The 13,321-nt window shown below is 36.9% G+C and overlaps 1 protein-coding gene across 8 annotated transcripts in view; it reads right to left on the bottom strand.

Annotated features, from left to right (window-relative positions):
* KIAA0586 (KIAA0586 ortholog) overlaps positions 1 to 13,321 on the bottom strand; it is a 67,878-nt gene that overhangs the window by 39,186 nt on the left and 15,371 nt on the right. For all 8 annotated transcript variants that reach the window (XR_005820727.1, XM_040560113.1, XM_040560114.1 and 5 more), the window contains 4 exons: positions 9,002 to 9,190; positions 7,888 to 8,075; positions 6,637 to 6,744; positions 5,318 to 5,398 (listed from right to left, as the gene is read on the bottom strand). Coding sequence is in view for 7 of the 8 variants with exons in the window: in XM_040560113.1 (XP_040416047.1) it covers positions 5,318 to 5,398; positions 6,637 to 6,744; positions 7,888 to 8,075; positions 9,002 to 9,190 (566 nt within the window). In the remaining variant the exon portion in view is untranslated. The remainder of the gene's footprint in view (positions 1 to 5,317; positions 5,399 to 6,636; positions 6,745 to 7,887; positions 8,076 to 9,001; positions 9,191 to 13,321) is intronic.

The raw sequence follows: 13,321 nt of genomic DNA, 5'->3' as shown, positions 1-13,321 counted from the left end.
AGACATTAATAATTTATACGTATGTTTCCATATACGTTTATAGTTAAGCTAACTTAGATTGCTAAAAAGTTAGAAGACATTTCTGGGCAACAAATTCACAAGAGACATTTTGAATTTAACCTTGATGTACTACTCTGTGCTCATTAAAATGTGTTTCCAAAGATATCACCCTCCTTTTTCCTCCTGTGTGCACAGACAGCATGAAGTCCCCAAAAACAGTCACCAACCCATCGTATTGTACTAAGTGTCCCCTGATATAAGAGAACCTGTATCCGTCTCTCATAAAATTAGAAGCAAACATCTCAAAAACTAAAATAATTCTCTACAAAGATTGGGCATGCTGAAAGGAGATGAAGAGCTGAGCCCCAAATTATGAGTGAAAAGCATATTATGGTGCATAAAAAAAGCTCACTGTAAATCTACATTTATTAAGAATGATCTCTAACACACAAAGGAAAAAAAAGGGTTTCTTTTCCGTTATATAAAATAAATTTACTTTTAACCAATAAAAAAAATAAATAAATTACTTAACATGAAAAGAAAGGAGAGAAGAGAAAAAAAACGACTAACAGTTTCCTCTCTCGTTCCCCAATCCAGCATTAAAATGCTTCTCTCCTACCTTAACATACTTTAAAACTGAAAGGTCAGACAGATTTCCATGACGAGTATTACAACAAATAGCTACTGGAGAACTTTTGGATCTTTAATGAGTTTAGAGAGTAATCTTTTTTCCAAATAAAAGCTGTAACTTACAAAGCAGGCAAAACAGAATATGTATATTTGGGGAATCGCAAACAAAGATCTCACAGTCATTCTATGCATTCATTCAGAAAGAAGACAGTAAAGTTAAACTCAGAATGGCACTGGATGACTTGCAAGCAGATAAGCAGTTCATTCTGTTAGCATGTATGTATTCATAACCATAACTCATTCTGACAGCAAACATAAAGATGTCTTTGCCCAGTGTTTCATTATGCATTTTCTTCTGACTGCACTACTCCATAAATTTTCTTTGATGTTGCCTATTTAATATAATCTTTTCTGAAAGTATGCAAGATGCAAACATCTGGATTAAATAAACCAAGTACATACAATAAATCTTGCATATAATTAGTAACTTCTGACAAACTTTCGCAGTTCTCCTGCATTTCTAAATTATGAGCACAAAATATGTTATATTTAATGGCGTACAAATCCAAAAGAAGGTTATATTTATTTGGGGGTGATATATTATCTCTGCTGAAATTCTTAAAAAATGAAAGAAATCAGCATTTAATTATAGAGATTGAACATGCACATATATCACCTTGTAGGCCAATCCTGAATAATCTGCACTCAAGTCTGCATTTTAACTCCCTGGAGACTGTTGAAAATATCTATCACAATTCCCAATCAAAATATGGCATAAATTAGAAAGTCTTTCAGATACGATTGGAATATTAATCATTATACATTCTTACAAAGTATCAAGCTTAAATTATATTTCCCAAATTACATTCAGATAATTAAAAAAAATGTTTGAGATGATTAGGTAGTATGGATTAATTTTGTTCTGTTACCAAGCATGTATACGTGTAGTCCCTTATAAAAGCTATCCAAAACTTAGTCACGGATTTCTAAAGCACGTCTCCCAGCAAGGTCAGATTGCACTGCAGGTGCCATCTGTGACCTTCTACCTGAAGAGTTGTATGTGTAAAAAATCACAATCGCACTGTCCCACAGAGCATTTCTTGAAAACCAGGGTTAAGGTGAATATGTTTACTCTGATCCATCCCCGGAGGTGTTCAAGACTAGGTTGGATGAGGCCGCGGGCAACCTGATCTGGTGGGTGGCGTCCCCGCCCATGGCAGGGGGGTTGGAACTGGATGATCTTTAAGGTCTCTTCCAACCTGAGCCATTCCATGATTCTATAATCTCTGCAGGTTACACGTTTTGGGGCAGCATTCAAGCAAAAATACTGAGTAATGCGTCCTCACCTTGCAACTAGTGCACGTTTAGAAAGAGCAAGATGTCTGGCTGATGCCTTTACAAGGCCTTTGCCTTGTAAACTCGTTAAAGTTATTGCCAGTTGTGGCTGCTCATGCTCAGGAGGCTAGAATCAATAAATGTGTAAGTCCACGTGGGGCTCACGTTAACTGAACAAGTATCACACTCTGGAACGAGACAGTGTCCATGCAAAGGTTGGCATTATGAAATCTCTTCTGTGCAGACAGTCTGAAGAACTCACGTAGGTACAACCATGGATTAAAAATAAAGAAGTGTGTAAAGCAAAGCTGTAACGACCCTTTTTGATTTATTCCACAGGTGAGTTGTCTTACTATGGAATAAGAGGACCCAACTCAACTGCTTTGGAAAATGTAATTCTGGGTCTTCAGACGCAGTTGGCAAAGTTGCAATGGGGGAACAACACACATCCATCATCGCTGCCTGTGGCGGAACTTGCATTTTACAAGTTGGGACACAGTGCATCTGCCAACAAGAACCAAGCACCCTTACCAGGGCTATTTCACGGGAGTGATCAGCCCCAAAGTCCAGGCGTGAAACCCAGCCCATGGATTGACCCTCCAGCGATCCTTTAAGGCTCCATGGGGATGTTCTGGGATAGTAGGGAGAGGGAGAATTACTAAAGGATGTAAGGAAGAATATTTTGGGACACTACAAAACCCCTTGCACGTTGTTTACCAGAAGGAACCATAAAGGGGCTTTCCATTATGCGTGAATGTAAGGAGGTCAAAGTACCAGCAACTGGAGTCAGCCCACAGGTCCTGGGGCCTGAGTGCTTCTGGTGCCAGCAGCGAGCACCAGCAAGTATCAACCCAAAGCAGCCATCAAGCAGGACAAATGGTTTGGGAACCAGGTATGGGACAGCTCTACGTCTGGGCAGGATACACGTGTGTGCACAAGTTAGAAGAGTTAGAGTCAGTCCAGCCTGAGCTGCTGGAGAAGGGAATGGGATCAGCCCGGTGGTGCTGTCTGAGTGGTGATCTGTGCAGCCACCCGTGTGTGCTTGTATACGTGCACTTGTGTATTGGATACCTGTGTTTGCGCATGTGCCTACTGGCTGGCTGGACCTACTTTACTGGCTGGACCTGGAACAGGCACTGCAGCAGCCTTCCTTTTCTCAGGCTGCCCCGCTTGGCATCCCCTAACAACCGGCATTTCAGCTCCTAAGCAGCTCTTTGGATGTGTGTACCTTCTGGTTGGAAAGGTAAAGCAAAGCTTAGGAAAGGGAAGTGCCTGTGCCAAGGTCCTGAAGCTTTTTTGTGGCATCCATCAGTGTAAAAATAAATAAATAAAAATTCATCCAAATATATACTCTCTTCAGTTCTAACATAATTAAATTTCCATAAAGAAGGGGGGGGGACACAACGGTAAGTTATTTTCCCATATAGCACTTTGTGCACATTCTTTCATGCATCTGAATCGAAATTATTGTTATAAAAGAGGCTTTCTTCTGATGTCTTAAGTACTTCTGCCACTCCAGAGGTTGATTTTATGCTTCCACATTGTGTTTGTCTCGCACATTTTAAAGAACATTGTCTGTATGGGCATAGGCCAAACATATGTTTCACTTGGAACATTTTTTGGTATTGTGGGTAAAATATATCCCATTGCCAAAAATAAAAGATAAAAGCAATCCAGGAGAAAAACGAAAAAATAAAGGACAAATAACTGTTATTCACATTAAAAAATTGTGTGGGACTTGCGCCCAGCAAGAGGACAAGAGGCAACGGGCACAAAGTGAAGCATAGGAGCTCCCAGCTCAATATGAGGGGGTACTTCTTTACTGTGAGGTTGAAAGAGCACAGGAATAGGTTGCCCAGAGAGGTTGTGGAGTCTCCTTCTCTGGAGATATTCAAAACCTGTCTGGATGCCATCCTGCACAACGCGCTCTAGGTGATCCTGCTCGGCAGGGGGGTTGGATGAGGTGATCTTCAGAGGTCCTTCCAACCTCAGCCATTCTGTGACTGTGATTTCTTAAACAGTTTTTGCTGTGCCAATAAGAGAAACGAAACTTGTCCAAATAGATTTAATTCCTCCCTTCCAATATTAAAAGATAATTTTGGAATAAAAAAATAAATCATTTCCCCACTTTTGAAAGAAAAACTACATCTTTAAAAATGTTTTAACTAACTGATAAGTTTAAATGATAAATATTAAAAATAAAATCTACTGTATTCGCCTGTAGGCTACAGAGTTAACATTTAATGTATGCTCTAATCCTGGGATCAGGAGCACATAGAACAGGTTTAAACAACAAAAACAACTGGGGTAGATTTTGACTAGAACAGAGCAAGTCTATTCACCAGAAAGAAGTTTGAGGAAAAAACATATCAGGAGGATACTAGCAAAGGACCACATTTTCAAGCTCCTGATGACTTGACTTAGACTTAAACGCAGCAGGAGACAAAAGCTGCCATCTTCCACAGAGACAAGATACTACACAATAGCTGGGTAGGAGCATCTTGCTGCCTTTGGAGGCAGCCTTTCTCAGCTACCATTGAGTTTCTGCTTGTGCTCTTAATCCAGAGAAGTGAAATACAGCCTGGTTCACCAAACTCCAGTGTTTGTCAGCCCCCACTCTGACTGACAAGCAGAGTACTTGTTACCTAAAAAGACTAAACTGTAAAAGAATATCTCCAATAAATCCATGCCATCATATTCAAGAAACATCAATGCTGTTAAATATACACAGACATCCTAACAAGACAGGACGTCGAGCAAAACAAAATCTTGTCACCTCTTAATGGGCCCAATGAGGTAAGTAGTACATGTTACATACGTGTATCACTTTAAAAAAAAAAACACATGAAAATAATTTCTGACTAAAATGAGATATTATACTAACATGTTTTGGGACCTCCGAAACACATACAAGTTGTTCTATACTAAAATTTTCTAAAATGGGAACCTCAGAAAATACTTTCATATTTTAAAGTTTCCATCATCTCACTTAAAATCTGTAAGAGCCTCTTATATATGCATTACATTTAGAGCTTGAAACTGTGAAATTTAAGTGCTATAATCACCACTGATTTTAGAGGACTACTTCTATTTCTAGTGGATTCTAACACATATAAATAAAAGCTAATTTTAATTTTTTACTGTAATTCTTCAAAGGTCCTTCACTAACATACAGGAATTTGTGATATTGTTTATGGCACTGTGAACAGTTCAGTATTGCTCACAATGAGTATTTTTAAAGTTGCTCATAAAGCACACTAATTTTCTACATTGCGTTTTCCATCATGATAGAATAATATAAAGCAAATAGAAAAACATTTAAAAGGAAAGGACATCTTTGCAATATAATTACCTGCATAACATCGGTAACATCAATTAAATTTGTTCCTGGAAACTTTGTGTCTTCTTCCTCACTATGTAAATCTTCTGGAGTCTTATAAAGACAGATGGAAATTGTTAGATATCTCATGTTGGTGGAAAAGAAAAAAATGCATTAGCAGGAAAAACTTCATGCCGAGAATGCAGTTAAATTGTCAGTCTTGTCAACAGCCTGAATCCAGGAAAAGTGCTTTATCTATCTTAAAAGTTAAGAGAAATTTCTTTGCATAGCATAAAGAGAGCTTATTATAGCTCCTTGTTGTACGCTGACAACTAAACCTTACTGATACTGAATCTAATGGAGTATCTCACCAACAAGAGCTCTAGGGCAATACCTCTAACTTATTAAAAAACATCAGTAACACAAACTACTGCAAAACATAGCATGCAAAAATCTCAAAGTGTCTTAAGAAATTTGCTTGTGTACAATTTTTACAGTGTTAATTAATAATTAAATTTTAAAATAATCATTGTTATTTTCGCCACTGGTCTCTGTGTTATGCTGTGAATATCATGACCATAGGACTCCAGAGGACCTAGCTCCTTAAGCCAAAATGGCATCTGAGACGCAGAGAAAACAGAAGGTACAATAACTAAACAGAAACAATCAGTGCATCTCCGTGCCTTATTCAATTCACACTGTCCAGTCTGTGCAATGGACAAGACAGAAGTCCACTGGAAACGTGCCACCTGCAAATATGTGCCCTAGTTTACTACCTTATCTTGCAACACACAGCAGTAAACATTTTAGTTGAACAAAAGCCTTCGTTACTGCTTAGATTATATTAAAAACACTTTTGAAAAGGTATGTGGAAAGAGAATGGAGGGAACCAGTCAGCTCCACAGCCTAACCATGTTGTGTCACCTATCCACACGCATTAGAATACCAATGACAGGCTACGCCTGCATGTCACTAACCACTCAAATATGGCCAAGGAACAGACAGAGGAATGAAGAACATCCTCAGTCTTCATGCGAAAACACTGAAACCAGGATAAGACATTAAGACATTATATTGGCCAATAAGCAATTACAGCTCTTAACAAGGCACAGGTTTTCACAATAGCGATTTAATCTTGGAAGAGCATCTTGCTACAATTTTTCATTTCCTTAAACAAATCCCTCCCATTAAATGCTTCAAAAATAACTGCTCCATGTTTCCAGGAACTGGAATTTCCTAATTTCTCTACCTAAAACGAAATATGAGATAATGTTGCAGAAATTTAACATAATTGACTGATTTTTCTGTTTTAACAAAATTCAACTCACGCACACATTTAGACCAATCAATACCTGGATTACAGCATCAACAGGAGGAAGCGCAGGTTCGGAGCCTGAAGGCACATGGTCTACACTGCCACTGCCACTTGAAATACTGTCAATATCTACATTTGGTAACACCTAGGACAGAACAAATAACCAGTCTGAAAAACTATGTATTAGCTCAGCTACTATTGTTGAGCTTTTTATATTCTTCCACTTTTTTGTATTATCTTCCTCTTGCTATTAAGTCACAAAAACCAAAACCAACAACCTAGCCCCAGAAATATTATCCTTTTTTGTCATGCTACCTGATTTCTCCTGTCCTCTAATTCCCTGATACTACGTCTTGCACGTGATAACAGGCAAATATAAATATTCACATAGCACATGTGTTTGACGTGCAATTTATTTTAGTTGGTCTACAAGCCACTGTGTAAGGATGGTTGTTGGCTTCATATTGTCATATATCTGGTATGGTAAAATAAAGGGATAAATCTATTACAATATATCTTGTAATAAAGGCATGTCTATTACAGCATCAAAACTTTTTTTGAAGAACAAAAATTTAAATACTTGTTTAATTCTTCGGGGGAAAAAAAAATAAAAAAAATCACTGTACCCATTTAAGAACTGGGTCAATTAACAGGAAAAAGGTATGAGAGTGGAATCCAGTAACACAGTGAGAGGACAAAAGCCATACTCTGCCTGTGTTTAGCTTTTGTTCTATGAATCATTTGTATCTGAAAGTGCAGGTAGGCATGTACATATTCTCTATAAATTGAATCCAAGATACTCAACATGTAAGAAATATTAACTTCCTTGACAACAGACTCATGTGAAAATAAGAAAAGACTAGGTAAAGACTTCAACGGTTGATTAATCAGGAGTGAAATTATTGGGTTCAATATCATGCTTGAGAAAGAAGTCTTACAGGTCAAACCACCCTTCCAAGAAAATTGTCATTTATTTTAATACTTTTTCATTCAAAGTTTGTTCTGGCTTGAAAGTCTCATTAAAAAAAAAGTGAAATATTACATGACATAGAACTATTTTACAAACACATAGTTGACTTACAAAAGAAACAGTTATGCTATTTTGGTTAAATCATTGTTAAGATGTGACAACTTGTTGGTCCCTCCATTCTACACATTTCTATTGCTTACAGAAAAATCAGCCACTGAGGTCGAAGTAAGTCTCATCCACCACTTCGACCACCACCACTGTCTTTATTTAGCATTTATTTGTTAAAATAAACAAATAACCATCACTCTTGATACATACCTGCACAGACAACTGAGGTGGATCCTTTTTCTCTGATCTCATCTCTATCACAGCTATGTTTGGTTTTTTTATCTCAACCGGAGGCTTTGGTGGTGCTTGAGGAAGAGATGTTGTAATTGTAACAGGATGGGGTTTACCTATAACTACTCCAGCAGGCTGCAGGGAGATGTCACTAATTTGGGTTTGACCTAAGAAAAGTTTTAAAAAATGTTTATGTATATAAATAAAAATCTTTAAAACAAATCTGTAAATTAATAAACTAAGTAAAATTAAATTGTATCAGTGTTTTACATGAAACAGACTAAGATCTCATGCACAATTACAGAACAAGTCTGTATTTTACCCATTACCACTGACTAAAGCACTATGCTTCAACAAGTAAATTTAAGCCTGAGTGAAAACCATAAACTTGCCACAGCCATTTTTTGCAACTATTCAGTTTACTTGACTAGGGTGACACCTATTGCTGAAAATAAGAATAACCACACCGTTTTTGTCAGTCAAAAATTACATACCATGCTCCTCCTCCCCTCATATTTTCTTAACTATATTCAAAATACTATTACACTTAGGTTAGTATCCATCAAATTTTGACCTGAGACTCCCTTACTTTTTTATTTAATAACTATCATATTTAAATGCTAACCTAATAGTAACCTTTCCTGAAACAAGGCCTGTATAGAGGTTCTACTGGAAGTCCAAAAATACAGAAGCCATGAAAATGAATTAGTGTGTTTGGCAGAATCCTGCTGAAATTGTTGGGCTGAAGTCATTGTTGATGTTGAATTCAAGCCCTAATGGTTAGTTCTTACTTACACATACCAAACTTGAAGCCAGAACATGAGCCCTAGAAATGGAAAGCATACCACAGAAGGTATGTACAGCTATACAAATAATATACACCTCAGCCAGAGTGTAGCCAGATATCCAGCATGAAGAATTAAAAGAACCAGCACATTTCAAATGTTCTCCCACAAACATTTCCCACAAGAAAGGCAGATGTAAATCTCACGGACCAGGGCAAATCACTGACTTGAGAAGATGGAAGTTGCATTTCCACAAAACAGAACATATTAACCTACACACATCCCTTTTACAGGTTATTTGCTCTTACCCAGTGGAATAGCCATAGGAATTAGGTGACCTTCAAGTGGACCGCAGCCAGCTGGTACATCTTTATTTGGACTAAAAAGATATTGATTTTCTTGAGTAAGTGCATATAAAGGATGCTGGCTTTTGGGACTGGTTACTACCTTCTGTGCATGAGAACAAGTCTGTGTTCTTGCTGACTTTACCTTTGTACCTGAAACAAGAGCCAGATAAATAGCACAGATCAATGCATGTCCGAACACAGTAACACCCACCACACACTACTAAAATAACCCTTCAACAGAAACAGCTACAAATTTTTGCTGTGGAATATGGAGGGAATGAGGGTGCAAGACTGGAAGGACAGAATCTAATGGTGCTATGTCAGGTATCTTAGTATTGGCATTAGTAAATGAGTTAAAATTATAATTTTTGAGTAGCTAAATCTGTATTTTATATATATATATATATAAATATATAAAATATCTTAGACCTCTGTTGTTACTAATCATCACCATTCATGTAAAAAAGGACCAGTTAACATATCAATAAACACTCTTTTTAGCTTTGTTCGTATTTAATAGATTACTAATTAATTGAATAATAAAAGTCAACATTTAGGGATAATAAAGATTGATAATGTGACTTTTAAGAATACAGACACAGAAGTAAGCCAAAGGCCGCTCTTTTGAGTGGATTTAGTGCACACAGATTGTGGGTTATAAGTGTACAAACAAGAACAACAGCAAGTCATAACTCTTCAATCAGAAAATGCAGATCAGAAAGAAGTGTCTGAAAAAGGCTTTAAGGTCACGTTGGATAAACAAAGCAATGAGAAAACAGAATACAATGTTGTGGTGAAGTGGATAAACGTAGTCCTCAGATATCTCAACAAGACAGAAGTAAGGTGGAGCAGATGACTTCCATCTAAGACAACACAGCGTTCAGTTCTAACCCTGTATCTCTGTAAATATTAATATAGATTGGGCATTAAAAGACCATTTTAATTTTTTTAGGGAAGTCAACTGGAAACTGAAGTAGCTGTAAACTGAATCCAAACGCTCACTACAGATCAGGTAGTGAATTTAAAGTGTCCCATTTACTTTTGAACCATAAGGTTACTTCTAACCACGGGAAAAAGTAATTAAGGGCAGAATTTCTCATGTCTTTAAATGATGCACACATGCCTTTCTTCAAGCATAGATTAGCCAGAAAAATCATTCTTTAGTCAAAGACAAATTACTGGACTCAGTAACATAAATAGATACAGTTCAGTGGCTTGTGATTTAGGAGAGGTCGTACTACATGATCTAACAGTCTCCCCTGGCCTTGAACTTTTGAGTAAAAACAGAAATTGGCAACGTATCTGTAATACCGCCAACTTGTAAAAACAAGGTTCTCACAGTAAGAATGATTAAGTACTGTATACATGCAGCACCTCATTTTAATTGCTTTCAACTTTTCATTTCCCCCTGAAAAGTTTATTTGCACTGGGCAGAAACTAGACATTTAATTAAACTTAGTTTTAAAAACCTGGTGTTTACATATATTTATTAGTTTGAATTATGTAAGAAAACAACTCCAGCTTTTTTTTTTTCCCCTCTAAGAAATTCGCTTGCTCATTAAAGTGTGAATAGCTGGATTTTTTTCCTAACTTCTCAGAAGAAACCAAGCACTAGTCACTACAGTTTATTTGCAAAGAAAATGGTTGAGAAAGTTATAAAATGACTGAAAAGAGGCTCTCCAGATGGCCATTTCAGTCTTAAATAAACATCCTTATTCTAACAGTAATTTAACACAAGCTCAGTGGACTGCTCTAACAAAAAAGAGTCATTTAATAAGTCTGGATTTTCCAGCCAATCAAGCTCAAGGCCAACTACTTGCAATAATTTTAAAGCCTTTTATCACCTGGTACATCAAGGCCAGGAAGGGAATATCTGGGTGCAACTCCATGAAGGCAGAAACTAACCATGTCTAATACATGCAAGATTTTTTAAAGAGCCTCATGCTTTAAAGTGCTTACTCAATTTTGTTTCATTTTATTTACACTTTTATTATAGAGGAGTAGGGATCTGTTTCTAAATTTATTAGTTATACTTTCCTGCTGTAACTGCCTCTTTCAGAATAGCAGTCCACAAAAACACCCAACAATTTTTTCATCATGAGACTCATGTAGAACACTGAAGCATTACTTTTCCATTTTATTAGCAAGATGCAGGAGAGCACAAAAGTTAAGCAACCTGACCAACTGTCATATAAAAGTCAAAGACAAGTAATGCCAGTATGAAAACAAAGGCTGACCTCAGTCTAAAGCTGTCAAAGTTAGAAAACTTGGAAATAGGTTAAATATTCATAGGAGCACTATTGTTGTAAATGACACGCCAAAGAAATTCTATCTTCTTCCTTTCTTCCCTTAGATAAGGATACAAGGGTGCCTTATTTTGTTTCTTGACAGCAAATAAAATAAATGCAATTTTCTGTAACTGCAATCTGACGTGAAATGGAGAAATGATTTTTATGATGGCTTTATTATTGCAAACACACATGTGGCTGCACTGCTGTAGTATGACTTAATGACTTGGAACAGTATTACTTTGGGTAAAGGCTATCCAGAGTTCATTCTGTTTTCAAGCAAATACCTTTTAAACTGTATTTGCCACATTCAGGAGACCTGGAAGATTAAATTCAACATGGATCCAGTACCTAGTTTTCTCTTTCATTTACTATTTGCCTCCAACAGAAAACAAGCTAAAGCACAGGAGCAGCTTATTACAACTGCATGCAATTTGCACCTTTAAATTTCATCGCCACTACCAAATTAAACATGCCAGCAGTAGAACATCCTTAGTGTCAAAAGATCAAATGAACTAATTCTTAGGATAATTGGATTTATGTGGGGGTGTGGGCAGGGATGTGGGGACAACACCCAACACACTTGTCCTGTCTCTTCACAAGGTATTGTTTCTGAAAGGATAAAATTGCGCTCCCTGGAAAGGTTGTGACCTCTAAAAGACAAGAACCCTATAAATCAAGATGAAAAACGTCATTCAGGACTCAGCAAAAGTAGAGCTGCTGATTCAATATTTTTAAAGGAGTGTCTGTTCTCAGTCCAAATCTTTGGGGTCTCTGTAGTGTAGCATTAACTATGAGGTTCCTAAGTGCTTACTAACACACATTTCATTCAAAAAATTATGTACAGAATAAACTAAATTACAGCTGTGCAGCACTGCCAGTAGAGTCAAAAAGAGTGATATATCATACTGATCCTTCAAATGAGCACCCTGTCATTTCTAAAAACAAGGCAGGTTGTTTTCATATACCAAGTTTGCACCAGTTAAAAATAAATTCTGTTTTAAGAAGTCTTTTTGATCATTACCAAGACTACACAACACGTTTTCAAGGGAGTTTTGAGAACTGCAAATACTTCCTACCAATAACACTTTTTCCTCATGGATCACAACTGAGTTATAGAGCAGTCATAAGAAAAGTGCCAGGAAATCACCTAACGACTACACTATGCTTAACAATAGATTCTTGTACTATTCTGAGGATTTGACACTACGGATGTACACCATAACTGAAAAAAATAATAGCAGTGCTAGTCTCCAAGGACATAAATTCAATGTTTTATACCATACATTTTTATGGCCTAAAAACATGGTCTCGTTAAGTGGCTGCCTCTGTCATATTAATGTCTTATTTCATACAGAATATAATATTTTGACAGTTATAATGAAAACACTATTTTTAAAAAGAAGTGACAGTTAAGACTGCATCAAGTGTATTTTTCCTGCATGAGTGCCATCAGCACAAGAACAAGAAGTGAATAGGAAAGCTAACAAATACCGCACTTTTTCCACTGATGCTCACCCTATAATCTTGATTGTGCCCACCATCACTTTAACTGCCGCTTAAACTTAATACAATATTTCCCTTGATGATGATCCTTTATCATGTAATTTGCTCGCTCTCTGATGCGGGGAGAAGAAACTAAAAGTCCTTGTTTGTTGTCGTTTTTTTTCCTTCTGCACTCCACTGTTGTTTTCTTTGCTGAGATTTTCTAGTCCTCACTGTTTTGTTGGTATCTTGCAATCTTCTTTACCTCCTAACAATGTGTTAGGATTGCAATCTTTTTTACCTCCTAACAACTTTCAGTTAAGGAAACTAGTATCTTGACTACACTCTTTTCTGCACAGATATAGAGAAGAAGAGCAGTCACCCTCCATTGCTTCAGTCATAATGAAAATAACAGTACAACCACTACAGAAAATTCTTTGATTAAGCGTCATCCTTCGTAACAAGCATTCTAGTCATTAACAGTAACAGTAGTAATGACCTCTAAGTC

Source organism: Cygnus olor, chromosome 5, assembly GCF_009769625.2.
Source record: "Cygnus olor isolate bCygOlo1 chromosome 5, bCygOlo1.pri.v2, whole genome shotgun sequence".
Lineage (NCBI taxonomy): Eukaryota > Metazoa > Chordata > Aves > Anseriformes > Anatidae > Cygnus > Cygnus olor.
The sequence above is the reverse complement of the archived record's forward strand: the minus strand, read 5'-3'. Positions and strand labels throughout refer to the sequence as shown.